General features: G+C 46.0%; 1 protein-coding gene across 2 annotated transcripts in view; it reads right to left on the bottom strand.

Moving 5' to 3' along the window:
• The window catches only part of mtor (mechanistic target of rapamycin kinase), a 172,494-nt gene that overhangs the window by 45,729 nt on the left and 109,372 nt on the right, over window positions 1-17,393 (bottom strand). For both annotated transcript variants that reach the window (XM_083638895.1, XM_083638896.1), the window contains exons 31-34: window positions 14,793-14,893; window positions 12,446-12,561; window positions 6,784-6,861; window positions 5,086-5,193 (exon numbers count right to left, since the gene is read on the bottom strand). In XM_083638895.1, coding sequence (XP_083495021.1) covers window positions 5,086-5,193; window positions 6,784-6,861; window positions 12,446-12,561; window positions 14,793-14,893 — 403 coding nt within the window. The remainder of the gene's footprint in view (window positions 1-5,085; window positions 5,194-6,783; window positions 6,862-12,445; window positions 12,562-14,792; window positions 14,894-17,393) is intronic.

The raw sequence follows: 17,393 nt of genomic DNA, 5'->3' as shown, positions 1-17,393 counted from the left end.
CAACCAACAACCAATACGAATTGTTTAATCTGGCAATAAAGAAATGTGAACTTGACATGCTATTTTAATAGCCTACTCAAAAATGCACCTCCCACTATACAGCAAAGAGAGGAGTCAATGTTTCTTGATATAATCATTGCCATTCAGATCAGAATAATTAGTCTGGTCATTAAGTTTGCTGATAATATTTATATCATGTTAACTCTGTGTCATGTTAACTGGGGTATTCAGAGCAAATAGGGAGATATAGAGCATTATCATCATGCTATATATCTCCCTCTTTGCTCTGAATGAGTGAGAAAAGGAGAAAATACTGAATAATTACATCACAACAGTATAATCCTAATGTTAATTTAAAATTAGATATTGCTCTAAATATGGCTACAAAATGTCCAAAAAAAATATATATCTTTTTTTTTAGAGTCCCTTCCTCCCAGCACCCCCTGCTTAAAGTGACTTCCAGCGGCCCTGGTTTTCACTGTAACACCGGTGTGAGAAAGAGATTCACCCCGCTATGGAGAGAAGGGAGCCCCGGTCACGCGTTGCGTTGCCTCCACAGTTCAGACTGAATTCTTCGTTTCAGCATTGATTAACCCTCCCTGCTTGTTAGCCGACGAGAGAGAGACGTGCTGCTCGGTGATAGCAGTTCCCTCGCTGTGGTAAGAAACCCAGTCCAGTGATGTTAGTGGAGTTGCAGTAACGTTAGCTTGACGAGCAGCAGCGCTTGGATGTTTGCCTTCGTATTTGTACGCGGCTCGTTAATGCCGCCGCCTCTCTCATGTTCAAAATATTGAATGTTTTGACACAACACAACCTGCATTTAGCTGCAACATGTCCTCCAACTCATACGACCAATAACGTCGTATGACTGCAAAACGACCCACGTATCACGTATGCTCGACTAGTGCCCCTCAGTTGCAGAGAAAAAGTATTACGCCACTTCCTCCAAAAAGCAAGTTGAAAAAATGACTTAATATTTGATTCATCCACACACGTGCTCAGTAGCAGGGTGGTGGTGTCCTCTGTCATACAGTACATCTCATCCACACGTGCTCAGTAGCAGGGTGGTGGTGTCCTCTAGTACATTGAATCCTTTGATGAGAGCGAGCTAGTGGAAGAAAGACAGATGCAGAGCAGGAGAGCTGACTCCTTGACAGATGTGTGAGGTTGGCCTCCAATAAATCACTATGGCTCTGCTGCTGCCATTATCGAGAGCCAAAGTCACGCTCCCTTCCAATTTAGGCATATGAACCAAGGGATTTCATCCGCCATTCTTTTTCCCATAGATATTTCATAAAATGCTTATAAAAATAGTTTTACTTGGTCAAATCAAGCGATTCAACTATATTTAGAATCAGGAGAGACCAACATTTCACTCAGACCAAAACTTAAAAACAAGTTTAATCTTTTTTTTTTTCTTGGTCCCAGTGAAATGTTATATGATCTCTCCTGATTCCAAATATAGCTGAATCGTTTGGTTTGACAAAGTACAACTATTTTCATAAGCATTCTACGAAATGTCGATGGGAAAAAAGAATGGGGGATGAAATCCCTTGGTTTGTATGCCTAAACTGGAAGGGGGCGTGACTTTGGGGGGGATTTTGGCTCTCTATGGGCCCTGTGTGTTCGCTCCAGAAGACCCTGCTTTATCCCCAATATCCCTGAAAGCCAAGTGTCAAGTGTCATCTTTTATGAAGATGATCAAGCTCGACTTTACTGCCTGGGGATTCAAGTGTGTGTGGAGCTGTTTCCATCCAACTGTCAAGCTAACGTTAACGTTATGCTGACTGTTGAAATGTCACCAAAATAAAATGCTAATCAGGTCAATTTCCATCAGATGGCTTCAGACGCATAAATAGTCCTCCTGAAACTCAGGAAAAAACACATCTAATGTTTCCATTTCAATATTTGATAGTATTGGGCAAGTTGTTGCTGCCTTTAGTGTCTGCTGATGTTTCATGTTTTGATCCATGTATTTGGTAATAAACTAATGGTCATACAACTACAATGGATGTTTACACATGGGAGAGACCATGTATGAGATTTCTGGGAGGTCAACGTCCCCCCCCCCCCCCCCCCCAATTTGCTAGCTGAAAGTAGAGAGACAGGAGGGTGAGAGAAGGGAGGACATGCAGCAAATGACGGCTGGCCGGATTCGAACCCAGGTCACTGGGAAGGGCTGAGGCTCTCTATCTATTCTAAAGGTTTGTGGGGATGCAGGGATGATTGGATTTTCTGTTTACCAGTGTTTTGTATCTCTTAACGTGTAATTTCCTTATTTTTAACTTTTTTCCTACTATGTTTCAGATTCTATTTTTCCTACTGTTTTAAGCTTGTATTTTACCTGCCCAGGGACTACGGGTGGAAAATAGCATTTCTGCTATAACCTGGTATGATGCATCTCACCCTATTTTATAGGGTTAATGTTCTTGTACACTGTCCCTGTATTAAAAATAAAGAAATTCACACACCATGTCATGCTAGCTTGTGGTGGAGAAGGATCATTAACGCTCCAAATTTAGGCTAAATTTTGGTGAGGTAAAAACTGGCATGGTCATTTTCAAATGTAGTTTGAAACAAGGAGAAGAGGCACCGTGGCCACTTCAAAACAGGGAATACCAAACTGGCCGTGTGGAGAGTTCATTTTAGAAGGGGCATTATGGCCAAACTGCGGGGCATCCACGGCACTGTGACGTGGTATCATTCTTGCCTGGGATGATGCCCCTCGCAGCACTTGGTGCCCTACGCACAGCGCGTGCTTTGTGTCGGTGCTGCCCCCATGCTAGTGGAAGGTCAGACGTTTTTTAGTCCACAAAACATTTGTGGAATTTTCCAGGGCATTCTCTTGTCGGGCCAGCTCACTCTTGTTGTTCACCAGCGCGCCGTTGCGATGAACACTCTCTCATTCAGTTTTGAACATATAGGACACAATGTAACAAACTAATAACCTGGTATCCAGACCCCAATTAATCCTTTATTAGGGTCTGGACGCAAGCCGATCCACCACTGATTCTGTGACATATTTTTCAGACGCAACTGATTGGTTGCTGTCTGCTTTCAATCATCAAACACTTTGACCAATCACAGTAGCAAAGCAGGGCGACTTCGGCAATTCTGCGCCAAAGAACTTAAATTGATAAGAATTGAAGGCTAATAGGTTGTTCCACTGCAACATCAAGGTGGAGCGCTGCTGTCAAAAGAACACAAGAGCTTTGTCTCTTGCCTTCAATACTCTTGGTACCTACAAGATGGTACCTACGAGATGGTACCTACCTGCAACATCTGGTACCTACGAGATGGTACCTACCTGCAAGCCACAAGCAGCCCAACAACCAGCCAATGGATTTCAAAGCCCATTGGAAAGAGCGTGACTCAAACTGGTTAACTTTGGTCAGTCACACTGGCGTTTTGAGCCCGCCAGCACGATGAAGTGGTTACAGCAGCAGGTAGTGGGGCTTAGATAACATAGCTAACAGCTAGCTAGCTATTTATACAGGTGTGTTGTTGCAGCGCTCTGTAATGCATCATCTGTAACGCTGGATTAGTCCCGCTGCCTACATCGACCAGCCAATCAGGCATCCCACACAAGAACTGTCCTACATCGACCAGCCAATCAGGCATCCCACACAAGAACTGTCCTACATCTACCAGCCAATCAGGCATCCCACACAAGAACTGTCCTACATCGACCAGCCAAACAGGCATCCCACACAGGAACTGTCCTACATCGACCAGCCAATCAGGCATCCCAGACAGGAACTGTCCTGAAGAACCGCCAGTGGAAGCCTTGCATCCAGACCCATATGAAATGTGTTGGGCTGGATACCAGGCTAACAAAGTAATGCTTCGGCCGTCTCAATGCACATCGCCATCTTTAGTGTGGAGTGACGTCAGCCTATATAAGGGCTCCGGTGTCACGTCAATGAACATAAGATAGATAGATAGATAGATAGATAGATAGATAGATGGATAGATAGATAGATAGATAGATGGATAGATAGATAGATAGATAGATAGATAGATAGATAGATGGATAGATAGATAGATAGATAGATAGATAGATAGATAGATAGATAGATAGATGGATAGATAGATAGATAGATAGATAGATAGATAGATAGATAGATAGATAGAGGACTTTATTCATCCCCATAGGGAAATTCTGGCGTTACAGCAGCAGTAGCATCAATGACAGCAACAAATAAGCTTCGGCTACTTTTGATTGACAGCCAGTATTACCACTCCTCGAGTGATGTGACTGTGACACCTGGTGTAATCCAAGTCTCCACAAGCCCTGAGATGCCAAGTTGACTTGAAAAGATGTCATTTACAGCCTGTTTTTAGCTGAAAATTTACACTGCAGCCCTGAGTTGAGTCTCATTTTCACGTTCAGCTCACAGCTACAGTGCAGAATTCTGCAAAAAAACAGCATGTAAATGACGTATTTTCAAGTCAACGTGGCATCTCAGGGCTTTTGGAGACTTGGATTACGTTAGACAAGCAGCATGGAGGAGCCTTTTTCTTTACGTTTGAAAGTTGGTCACCGTTCAATTCAATTGTTTAAGAGAATGCTCTGGAAAACTCCACAAATGTTTTGTGGACTAAAAAACTTCACCTGAGCTTCCACCAGGATGGGGTGGTGAGTAGATAACTGCATTTTCATTTTTGGGTGAACTTATCCTTTAAGGCTTAGGCCAGATGTTAAGTGTGTTTCTATCGACTTCAGAAAAGCACCAAGAAACATACAAGTCTACAAGATGGATGAAGCATGAATCAGACACACTGGCGTGTGTTTGTGTATATGACTGTCTGTCTGTCTGACTGCTAACCTCTCCCATTAGTAACAGTAGCCTTTCCCACATCTGCTTTGGATTGCCTTTGTCCGTGTACACGTGAGCGTGTGTGAGTACGTGTGTCCTGTCCGTATATCATCTGCCCAGCTACCTGAAGCCTCTCCCACCATCACGCGCACGCACACACACGTGCACGTGCACACGCACGCACGCACACACACGCGCACACAAACGCACGCACGCACAAACACACACACACACACACGCACGCACGCACGCACGGCTGAGTTACCTGAAGCCTCTCCCACCAGGTCTCCCTGATGATGTCTCTCCTTTCTGGCACCAGCTTGTACTGGATCACCTCCTCCAGCTCCGACAGCATCTGACAGGACACCATGGCCTGGGAGACAGAGAGACAAGAGAGAGACAAGACAGACAGAGAGACAGACAGAGACACACACACACACACACACACACACACACACACACACACACACACACACACACACACACACACACACACACACACAGACACACACAGAGTCATTTCACTCCTATAGCTGCATACATTTGTATTACAGAGGAAGTGGTAAAAGCTTGTTAATATGACTGTTATTTTCTTGCTTTGCTGGCACCATCTCAGCTTATGTAAGTGTTGTTGGAACGCCCTGGAGCTTTGTGTATGAAGTCTTTAAGGAGTCCTTCAGGAGATGGCAGTCATCTATTCTGTGATTTTCTGTGCTTCAGAGTCTAAACGCCTGCTGAAGAGTCTCGTCCTCCTGAGGCCGTACACACAACTCATTCAATTAGGAAGAGAAGAGAAAAGAAAAGAAAAGAAAAAACTGCTGGTCGCATAAACACCAATGCGCAAGTACTAAAATCTGCAGTTCCTCAAATGGCCAGTTGAGGCTGGCTGGAAGAGCAAGTGGGTCTGTTAAATGCCATAGTTTACAGCATAAATAAGCACGTTTAAATGCTTTTGGCCTGTAGCTGATTTCACCTTTCATAACAGATGTAGGGGGGGCACATTTTTATATAACTCACTGTTTGGAGTAAAATAGACATTAAAAAAAGGACTATGTTTTGGGCGTGATTGACAGGTCGCCTGTCCAGTGATAGCGCAGCTTGCTGATCACGGACCAATAGCAGGTGGAGCTGGGGCTCTGTGGAAACCCCTGATCTCGCACAAGCGGTGCCAAAACCAAGATGGCAGCTGCCAAAAGGCCAAACTAGAGGCTAGAGGCTGTATAGAGGCTTTAGACAGTCTATGATGTCACACACACTCCTTCCATCTCTTTATAGTCTATGATGTCTCACACACTGCTTCCATCTCTTTATACAGTCTATGACATCATCACACACACTACGTCCATCTCTTTAAACAGTCTATGATGTCACACACACTCCTTCCATCTCTTTATACAGTCTATGACATCACACACACTCGTTCCATCTCTTTATACAGTCTTTGATGTCACACACACTCCTTCCATCTCTTTATACAGTCTATGACATCACACACACTACGTCCATCTCTTTATACAGTCTTTGATGTCACACACACTCCTTCCATCTCTTTATACAGTCTATGACATCACACACACTACGTCCATCTCTTTATACAGTCTTTGATGTCACACACACTCCTTCCATCTCTTTATACAGTCTATGACATCACACACACTACGTCCATCTCTTTATACAGTCTTTGATGTCACACACACTCCTTCCATCTCTTTATAAAGTCTGTGGCCTGGACGCGGACTCAGATTCTTCAGCGGGCAACATCTGTATGAGATGGACGCTGCTATTATCTGGCATGCCCGCATAATTCCATACATAGATAGTGGAAGGAGAAACCGTAAACAGTTATAGTTTCGACTTCCAAGGCACATCATCTATTTGATCTTTGCCAAAACGTTGTAAATCCTCCGCACATAAATGCTATGAAAAACGAGACTGTTGACCGATGCATGAAAGGAACACTTACTCCATAGGCTCGACTGTAGCTCTCTCCAGCCATGGCTGTCAGCTCAGCGTCTAGGAGGTCTCTGGCTTTGTCAATGCACTGCAACACCAAAACAAACACATTTACAGTCTGAATTCAAATCTTCTTCATATAATGAATTCATACATTCATAATGATTTTTTTTTATACATTTCTTTATTTATTTATTTTAATTCACAGATTTTTCTCCCCAATTATATTTGGCCTCCGTCTCGGTCATTGCTCAACTCCCCTCTGCCGATCAGGGAAGAGTTGCAGACTCACACATGCTTCCTTCGACTCCGAGACATGTGCAGTCGCTAGCCGTGTGGGTTGATCACGCTATTCCCCCCCCAGTTGCCCTCCCCCTGAACACACGCCCCCGACCGACCAGAGGCGGAGCTATAGTGCAGGGAGCAGGACTCATATCCCAGCGGCTTCTCACCGGCAGACACGTCAATTGTGTCTGTAGGAACGTCTGACCAAGCCGGAAGCACCGCTGCCAGAAATGTAACCCGGGTCTCCATGGTGGTAGGAGAGAGAAATGTAACCCGGGTCTCCATGATGGTAGGAGAGAGAAATGTAACCCGGGTCTCCATGGTGGTAGGAGAGAGAAATGTAACCCGGGTCTCCATGATGGTACTGTAGGAGAGTGCTGTTAGCTCTACATGGTCTCCATGGTGGCAGGAGAGAGAAATGTAACCCGGGTCTCCATGGTGGTAGGAGAGAGAAATGTAACCCGGGTCTCCATGGTGGTAGGAGAGAGAAATGTAACCCGGGTCTCCATGGTGGCAGGAGAGAGAAATGTAACCTGGGTCTCCATGGTGGTAGGAGAGAGAAATGTAACCCGGGTCTCCATGATGGTAGGAGAGAGAAATGTAACCCGGGTCTCCATGGTGGTAGGAGTGCGCTGTTAGCTCCGGGTCTCCATGGTGGTAGGAGAGTGCTGTTAGCTCCGGGTCTCCATGGTGGTAGGAGAGTGCTGTTAGCTCTACACGAGCCAGATGCCCCACCACATTCCCTCATAATGACACATGAAGATAACAGGAGACATGCTGAAGAAGATGTTTTAGCAGATAGTTTTTTTTTAATCCTTCCCCTGCTACTCCAACGGCAAAACTAACGAGGAGCCAAATGAGTCATTTCCTCAGCAATACAAAAGCCAGCGTGACCCCAGAATGACACATGGTACCACAAGCTGCTGCTTAACCCACGTCAACTGCAGGCACCTCTCTTGCATCATCAGCACCACCAGGGGACTGGACCGAGCCCAGAGCATCAAACTGTATCAGCACCACCAGGGGACTGGACCGAGCACAGAGCATCAAACTGTATCAGCACCAACAGGGGACTGGACCGAGCCCAGAGCATCAAACTGCATCAGCACCAACAGGGGACTGGACCGAGCCCAGAGCATCAAACTGTAGGCACCTCTCTTGCATCAGCACCAACAGGGGACTGGACCGAGCCCAGAGCATCAAACTGTAGGAACGCCCTTCTCACTGCGGGTACTGCCAATAGTGACACATTGGTGACACGTTACAGTAGTGTGGCTAGTGTGGCCAGGAGCACAGTGCCTTGTATAACAGGAAGGTTTGATGCACTGCTGAGTGTCAGGGGCCAGTTGCACCAAGTGGTCTTACGACTGGTCTTAAGCTACGCCGGTCGTAACTTTACGACCTAACAGCTACGCCGGTTGCACCAACAAGCCTTTTTCTCACTAAGACCGGTCGTAAATATTACGCCTGGTCAGGAGGCGTAACGTGCCTGTGCCTGTAAGAGATCTCCGTGGTAGTCTATCAGCGGAGACCTGCTGTGATTGAGTCCTCACCGTCCTCATCGTCGTAAAGTCGCCTTCGAAGCATGACGTTCGATTATAACAAACTAGTTGTGTGGCTTAGCCTTCCCAAATGTTGAGGGTCGTTTTTTAGAATTTAATACATAGAATTGGGAACGTTACATTCAATTTCATTCAGACTGCCTGGCACTAATCGCCGCCATTTTCCCCCGGAGCTTCCACAGGAGGTGGGAGGAGGGAGGGTGTAGTGACGCACATACAGTAGTGGCCATAGACTATATATTAGAGCGTAGTGGCACAGTGATGGCGCGAGGCACATTTTTGGGCCAATCAGTGGGCATTCCCCGGCAATTCACATGGACGCGCATTGCTACGACCAGCGTAAATCCACTCTAAAGACTGGTCTTAACTAAGACCGACGTAGGAGTTACGACCAGGCATAGTTAATACCACTTGGTGCAACTGGCCCCAGGTGTTTTATAGTGAACCGCTGAGCACAACACTCAGAAGTGACATAACCACAGCCGTGGATGTCAAATGTATCTCACAAAAAGGTGATTATTTTCGATGCACATACAGAGCATTCAGACAGAAATGGGGGAAAGGGAGTGTAATAGAGAGAGACAGGGGTCAGGGTTCCTTCCTTGGCCATGATAAAAAATTCCATAACTAAGATGGAGCCCAGGACATAACATTTTTATTCCTTCCTCCATGTTTTTTCTGATATAATCCTGTAAAGTGACTCATTTGTAAGATTCCATATAATCCACAGGCTCCCCAAACTCTCTTACTTCACCTGCTTGGAACATGGCTCTCAAAATTCCATGATATTGCAGGAATTCCTTGACCATGAAGAACCCAGAGGGGTGGTTAATATGACGGAGAGATGGAACCATGAAGAACCCAGAGGGGTGGTTATGACGGAGAGATGGAACCATGAAGAACCCAGAGGGGTGGTTATGACGGAGAGATGGAACCATGAAGAACCCAGAGGGGTGGTTATGACGGAGAGATGGAGACAGAGAGAGGATGTAGGTCACAGGACAGGAAAAAGGGAGCAAACATGGGTGTTGTGGAGGAGAATGGTGCTGACTCCTTGTGCGTCTCCAGCCCATGATTCCAGGGACTGTAATTAGTGACGGACGACAGAGGAAGCCCTCCGAGGCCCGAGACACACAGCTGTTTCAGAGGGGGGAGGGAGGGAGAGATGGCGTGGCAAAAACACCTTGGCAGGCACGCACAACAAGGAGGAGGGAGGAGGGAGGGGGGAGGGGGCAGCCCAGGACGAGTAACAATGAGGCTTCTCCTTTATGGCCTGGACAGGGTTATGGCTCTATGCTGCCCAGACGACTCCTGATAAGTGCAGTGTCTGGCTTCTGGCATGAACACGAGCACAAACAAACCAGTCAACGCATCTCCCATTCTCCCACATAAAGGTGGCGCCTGTGTGCTGAACTCAGGTCCGCTGACGTTACCTCATCACTACGGTGCGGCGTGCACACCTCCATGTGAACGGGTCGCTCAAAGAAACTCGAAACCCAAACCCGGGCCTACGCTTTCTAAAAAGGCACTTCCAAATGTGACACACACTGGAGAGGCTTGGGTTGATCATAGATCTTGGCACAGCGGGCGATGCTGTTGGCGTGAGTGTGAGTGCAAAATACATGAGCGCCACTGGGTGTGTCTACACATGATGGCTGGGACGGACGGACCAATCACAGAGATTTGTACAGCGGAGCAAGCTGAAAGCGTTTAGACAGATGCATGCTGAGCCTCCGGGGGCACATGTCTGGTTATTGGGGGTAGAGAGAGAGGGGGGAGGGACCCTACGGAATCAAAAGGACTTAAGCACGAGGCTTACCAACCATATCCGGAAGACTAGACTGAGCTCATGTTGACATTTAAGCCTTCGCCCCCACGCCATCTGCTTTTCATTGGGAATGGCCTCATCATCAACCAGAGTCAAGAGTCGGCTTTCCCTCTTCAGCTGATGGAGAATCCTATAGGCCACACCTGGACCTAATCTCTGGATTAGAGGGGGGGGAGGGGAGGATGGAGAACCCTTGGCCACACCTGGATCTAATCTCTAGATTAGAGGGGGGAGGACGGGGACGCGTGGCTGCCTGTGGGCGGGCACAGTGGGGGGGGGGGGTAAGGACCCGGGGCTTTGTGGAGGAGCAGGTGTAGGCCCACACTGGTGTCAGCGCTGCCTGGGGCTCGTGCTCATTACCATCCAGCCTGAAAGGATCCAACTCCAGGGACTATGAGCTCATCTAATTCTCCATCAACCCATAGTTCCATCAGATGTGGAAAACACCGGTGACCACCACCAGACCTTGTTGATGGGCAGGCTCGGGGGGGGGGGGGGGGGGGGGGTCCTTTATTTGCTGCAGGCTGAATAGCTGTGATGATTTATGATTCTGGGGGTTACATAATGTTTCCACACCAAGGAAGTACCACATTGTAAAAAAGAGGGGGGGGGGGCTTGTGTATTTTATTCTTTATGAAAAGGCTCGAGTTGAAGGGGGAATTGGATCTGGTCTGGAATAGCGCTGAGAACATTTATATATTTCTTTACCGTGTTCTTTTCCATAGCTTTTAGTACAAGGCATTAACTTTTCACACCTTTGCTATAAAGTCTAATGCAAATGCCAGGAGCCATGAGAGCACACAGATTCCCACATGGCATGATTTTAAGGGATGTTCCAGTGTACACGGAGTATGAAAGAACAGCACCACTGAGTGTAAAGAGAGGCAAAGTGATCGCCTACTTCCTGCTTCAGCACTGTACCAGAGATTTTCATCCGCCATTTATTTTCTTAGACATTTCGTAAAATGCTTTTAAAGGTCCCAATTCGTGCAGCTGTAACCTCTTAAAAACGTGTGTCTCTGGTCCATAAAACATGATTCTGGATTAATCTGTCGAAAATATAGCAACCCCGTTTGTTGTGACGGAGTTCTCACTTCCTCATCTAGTCGCTTCCCAAGAATGGCCTGTTTCTATAATATATTCAGAACTAACAGTTCCCATTGGCCGCTGAGGGAGAGCCCGCCCCAGGCTCCCAGCGGCCAATCAGATCAGCGTCTGTGGACCAGCACGCTAGGTTGCGAGTTATCGTTAACTTAACGGTACTACGCTAAAGAGGACATCTCAAAATGCCTAGACTTACCGAATGCACCTCTGCAGTTGCTGGATCACGTACAGTTGGCGTCGCTCCAGCTAGAAGTGTTAATTTTGTGGCTATAGACTAAATGGTGCAGGTAGCTTGTGTGAGATTGACCCGCGCAGTATGCAGGAGGAAGCTAGTGACGTCGATATTCCCCCAGATTCCCCTCTGGGCAAACGACGCGTTTGGGGGTGTGGCTTGGAGGAGACTGCAGGGGGACGCTGGATAGGGACAAATCCAACTGTGGCAGTTCTGAGCTTGTGACCACTCATTACAGGGAGGGCTGACAGCAGTATATATGCATTTACAAGTAAAAACAGCTTTTGCACGGAATGGGACCTTTAAAATAGTTGTACTGGTTCAAACCAAAACGTTCAGCTAACGCTATAATCGGGAGATACCATAGAACATTTCACTGGAACCGGAACTTAAAAAAACAACATCAACATTTTCAACATTTTTTTTTCTTCAAACCTGCATTTTTTTACGTTTTGGCCCGAGTGAAATGTTATGCGATCTCCTGTTTCTAAATATATCTGTACCGTTTGGTTTGAACCAGTAAAACTGTTTTTATACGCATTTTACGAAATGTCGATGGGAAAATAAATGGCGGATGAAACTCTCTGGTACAGTGCTGAAGCAGGAAGTGACGTTTCACTTTGGCTCTCTATTTGTGAAGGATGAGGATGACGTCACTCACCTGCTGGGCCAATGAGAAGAGATCCTGATGCAGGGCTAGCACGGCTCTGTAGAAGGCCCCGTCGTGTGTGTCTCTGGGGATCATACAGGTGTACTCCTCCATGCTGTCCCAATGTCCTGCAGGAACATGAACAGATCATACAGGTGTACTCCTCCATTCTGTCCCAATGTCCTGCAGGAACATGAACAGATCATACAGGTGTACTCCTCCATTCTGTCCCAATGTCCTGCAGGAACATGAACAGATCATACAGGTGTACTCCTCCATTCTGTCCCAATGTCCTGCAGCAACATGAACAGATCATACAGGTGTACTCCTCCATTCTGTCCCAATGTCCTGCAGGAACATGAACAGATCATACAGGTGTACTCCTCCATTCTGTCCCAATGTCCTGCAGGAACATGAACAGATCATACAGGTGTACTCCTCCATTCTGTCCCAATGTCCTGCAGGAACATGAACAGATCATACAGGTGTACTCCTCCATTCTGTCCCAATGTCCTGCAGGAACATGAACAGATCATACAGGTGTACTCCTCCATTCTGTCCCAATGTCCTGCAGGAACATGAACAGATCATACAGGTGTACTCCTCCATTCTGTCCCAATGTCCTGCAGGAACATGAACAGATCATACAGGTGTACTCCTCCATTCTGTCCCAATGTCCTGCAGGAACATGAACAGATCATACAGGTGTACTCCTCCATTCTGTCCCAATGTCCTGCAGGAACATGAACAGATCATACAGGTGTACTCCTCCATTCTGTCCCAATGTCCTGCAGGAACATGAACAGATCATACAGGTGTACTCCTCCATGCTGTCCCAATGTCCTGCAGGAACATGAACAGATCATACAGGTGTACTCCTCCATTCTGTCCCAATGTCCTGCAGCAACATGAACAGATCATACAGGTGTACTCCTCCATTCTGTCCCAATGTCCTGCAGCAACATGAACAGATCATACAGGTGTACTCCTCCATTCTGTCCCAATGTCCTGCAGGAACATGAACAGATCATACAGGTGTACTCCTCCATTCTGTCCCAATGTCCTGTAGGAACAGCAGGAACATGAAGAGGGGTCCCACACTTTTAAACCTCAAATGCCTTTCCACTGAACAGGCTTTACAGAAGCTCACAGACAACAATGAAAAAAAGAGAGGATTGAATGTGTGAACACTTCTCAACTGTGCTGTGTTCAACTTACTAACGTTATGTACAAAAAAATATATCAAAAGAACTTCAATTTCTATTCTTGCACAAAATACCGGTATATAAATTCAACCACTTCCATTGACGCATGTCTATTTATGTCTATTTTCACAAACGTTCAAGGATTTGAAGAACCCATGGGAATGCTGTATTAAAGTTTAACTGTCTCTGTGACTTTGGAGTAAACTGCATACAAGCTTGCGATGAGATACATGAGATACCAATGAAACAAAATAGGTTGTGAGTGTGGTTGGGTAAGGTCTCAGGACTCACAGTTACATTTAGTAACAGTCAAAGCCGTGGGCCTCAGGAGAGCCTTCTCCACCACGTGTGGTCTCTGCTCCGTGTCGAGACGCGAGTGCTTTTCTCCACCGCTGCACGTTCTGATATGTCAACGTTACGACTAGATGCCGTTTCCAGCTGGATGTGAGCGGGCCGCTTGGCTACAGCTGTTGGCGTTTTCATTAACGCTCGGCTTCAGGTGCATCGAGTCAGGGAGAAGATGGTCTGAAACGCTCGTAATGGAGAACAATATTTCCACTGTTGCACAACGTCTTTTCTCCTGACTCCTTTGTTCTGCGGCTGGAGCAGGAAATCTCTTGACACTGCACGCTCTGTGTCAATTCACATTCATCATTCGCTTTTATTGCATAACAGATCTGTCACACTGTCTTTTTTTTTTTTTTTTTTATAGTTTTCCCAGATTTCTCTCACATTTTCTCCCCAGTTGGACTTGGCCAAATCCCCCCTGCTGTCCCGGTCGTTGCTCTGGGGGAGAGTTCTAGACTAGCACGTGCTTCCTCCGATACATGTGCAGACGCCAGCTACCAGCCGTCTTTTCGCCCTGACAGCGAGGAGTTTCACCGGCAGGACGTAGCGTGTGGGATGATCACGCTATTCCCCCCCGGTTCTCCAACCCCCAAACAGGCACCACGACCCAACACATACCTCACCGGCTTGCCACCCGCAGACACGGCCGATTGTGTCTGTAGGAACGTCTGACCAAGCCGGAAGTAGCGCTACCAGGAATTGAACCCGGGTCTCTGCGGTGGTGGGAGAGTGCTTTTACCTCTACTGTTTTCCAGGGACAATGTGAGCTTACCTAGCCCCCAGGCTTACCTAGCCCCCAGGCTTACCTAGCCCCCAGGCGGCAGCTGCAGCCATGCGGGCCATCTTGGCCTGGGTCTCCTCGCTGACCAGTGTCCACTCCTCGCAGCACTGCTGGTGCAACTGGCCCCTGGAAACAGAGACAAAAAACAGGATTAGGAGCGCAGAACAAACAAGAGTGACTGACCACATACAGACATAAGGAATTTTCTGTTTATTTGAATATGATCTCAGGTATCAGGCTCCTAGTTCAGCTGCCATAATCCTTTATGCAGATAATGCAGTAATGTTAGGCTACCTTTCATAAGATTGCACTTTAATGACCATTTTCATGGAAATTTGATTTTGCGACGGGCTCCAGAACAACATAAATCATAATAATCAAACTAAACACCCCAAAACAATATTGCAATTATGTTCGGAGTAGATACAAATTTCACATCTGTCTCCCTCCTGCCTCCATAGAGCAAGTCTTAAAAGTGTGTGTGCTAATGTGTGTTAGGGATGTCATGATACTAGAATGTCTACTTCGATACCGATACCCAGGAAAATATCGATACTCGATACCATTTTCGATACCACGCGGCGGGATGACAACAACACATCAAGAGGCATAAAGAATAAACAAAGACAGATGGACGCTTCTCCATAATCTGGCCTGATAAAACTCATTACAAACTTTGACCTTACACAGCAGATTAGCCCTGCTTAGTAAGAGAGTGGCGTCAGCGGAGGACCAAAATGCAAGAATCATTAGCCAATGAACAGCCAGGAATGGGTCTCGCGCTACTTTTGCATGCTAAAATAAAGCCGATAATGTACAATTTGATTCATTTCAAGGGATGAAAAACCCTTTCAAAGTACAACACTGTCTATTTTGATGCAACTCGACAGTGCTGCTTTTTTTTACTGAAGAGTTCCACTTTCTACTTCCTGGAAAAAAACTGGTCCATTGGAGTGAATGGAGATGTCGGAACTCTTCTATTATACGGCTCTGGCCCTGCTCTAGTCATCAGCCTATCAGAACACTTTGAACTTGTTGAAGCAAAAGATACCAACCAATGACAGGGAGGGAGAAATCAGTGGTATGTTTGATTTTTCATTAAGAGAAAGCACTGCTGATATTGATACAGTTGCAAATGAGCATTGTATCCATTTCAAATTTTTAGTATTGATACTTATCGATACTATCGATACCTGTTGCAAATGAGTATTGTATCCGTTTCAAATTTTTAGTATTGACTTTTATCGATACTATCAATACTTTTGACAACCCTAATGTGTGTGTATACTTTGTGTCTTCGTATGCAAAGACCTAATGCAAGTTCCAATGTTTAAAGTCCTTAGTGAATAGGGAATGAATACTAGATAACGTACGTGCTTTATTATAAAATGTCAGAGTATGTTGTCTTACAATGTATGTGTATCACCATTTATAAAACGGCTCTCTCAAATCAAGCAACCTGATTGGTTCACAGCCGTGGTATAATGAGCATATACCACAGCTAGAGCCGCATACCCGAAAAACTCCGCCTCTGAGAAAACAAAGGATAGCTACTAGCTGTGTGTGTGTGCTGCCTGGCTGTGTGTGTGTGCTGTGTGTGCTGCCTGGCTGTGTGTGTGTGCTGCCTGGCTGTGTGTGTGTGTGTGCTGCCTGGCTGTGTGTGTGTGCTGCCTGGCTGTACCACATCAGTCTCATGGAATATCGGATTTGGGACTTGGAAGTGAGCGAGGAAGTAGGACTGAAGTGGTAAGCTCTGAAAAGATGTGTTTTATTCCAGCATCAGTTGTACTAACGTTAACATAGCTGACTTTCACAGGCATACGAACAACCGACACCTTTTAGCTGTAATAAAGCAACGAACACACACATTTTCAGAACTTGCCCCTATAAGCTAACTTGGTCCCTATAGAGCAGGGGTGTCAAACATGCGGCCCGGGGGCCAGAACCGGCCCGCCAAAGGGTCTAATCCGGCCCACTGGATGACTTTGCAAAGTGATATAATTTTGATGCATTTGTGAAGGTTAACAGGTACCAGGTGTCAGGAGCAAGTCACAATAGGAAGTAGCCTATTCCTGCTTTCTGTATTCATCACTAAATACTGTCAAACTATTTTCATTAGCCTTGAATATACAGAGGAATTGCACAGTTGCCGTCAATTGTAATGCAGTTACAGACAGTAGATTTGATATGATAGGCCTGTGGTAGCTGAGATAACCTTATGTAAAAATGTGTTCTAAGAATGTACCTGTAGGCCTAATCTTTACACTAAAAGACTCCAAGAATAAAAAGTAAATAATAATAATAATAATAACTGTGGTGATGACGGTAATGAAAGTCACATGACCGTGGTATTGCGGTGATGCGGTTATCGTCACAGCCCTAGGCAGCGTCAGATTACTTGACTGCAGTAGTGCAAACAATCACAATTATGTTACGTGCATTTTATTTGCGTACGAGAAAAGGATTGTGGGAGCTTTGTGAAAAATCACAGGCGAAGTTTGAAGATTACTACTCAAAGAACAGACATGATTATGTGCCTGATTCCTGACTGACTTTAAAAAAAATCCTGTAAGAACAACCTTTGTCTTCTGTGGAAAAAAGATGTCCTTCTAAGATCCAAGGCAAT

The sequence above is a fragment of the Poromitra crassiceps genome, assembly GCF_964638095.1.
Source record: "Poromitra crassiceps genome assembly, chromosome: 6".
Lineage (NCBI taxonomy): Eukaryota > Metazoa > Chordata > Actinopteri > Beryciformes > Melamphaidae > Poromitra > Poromitra crassiceps.
This window is presented reverse-complemented; position numbering and strand designations above follow the sequence as displayed.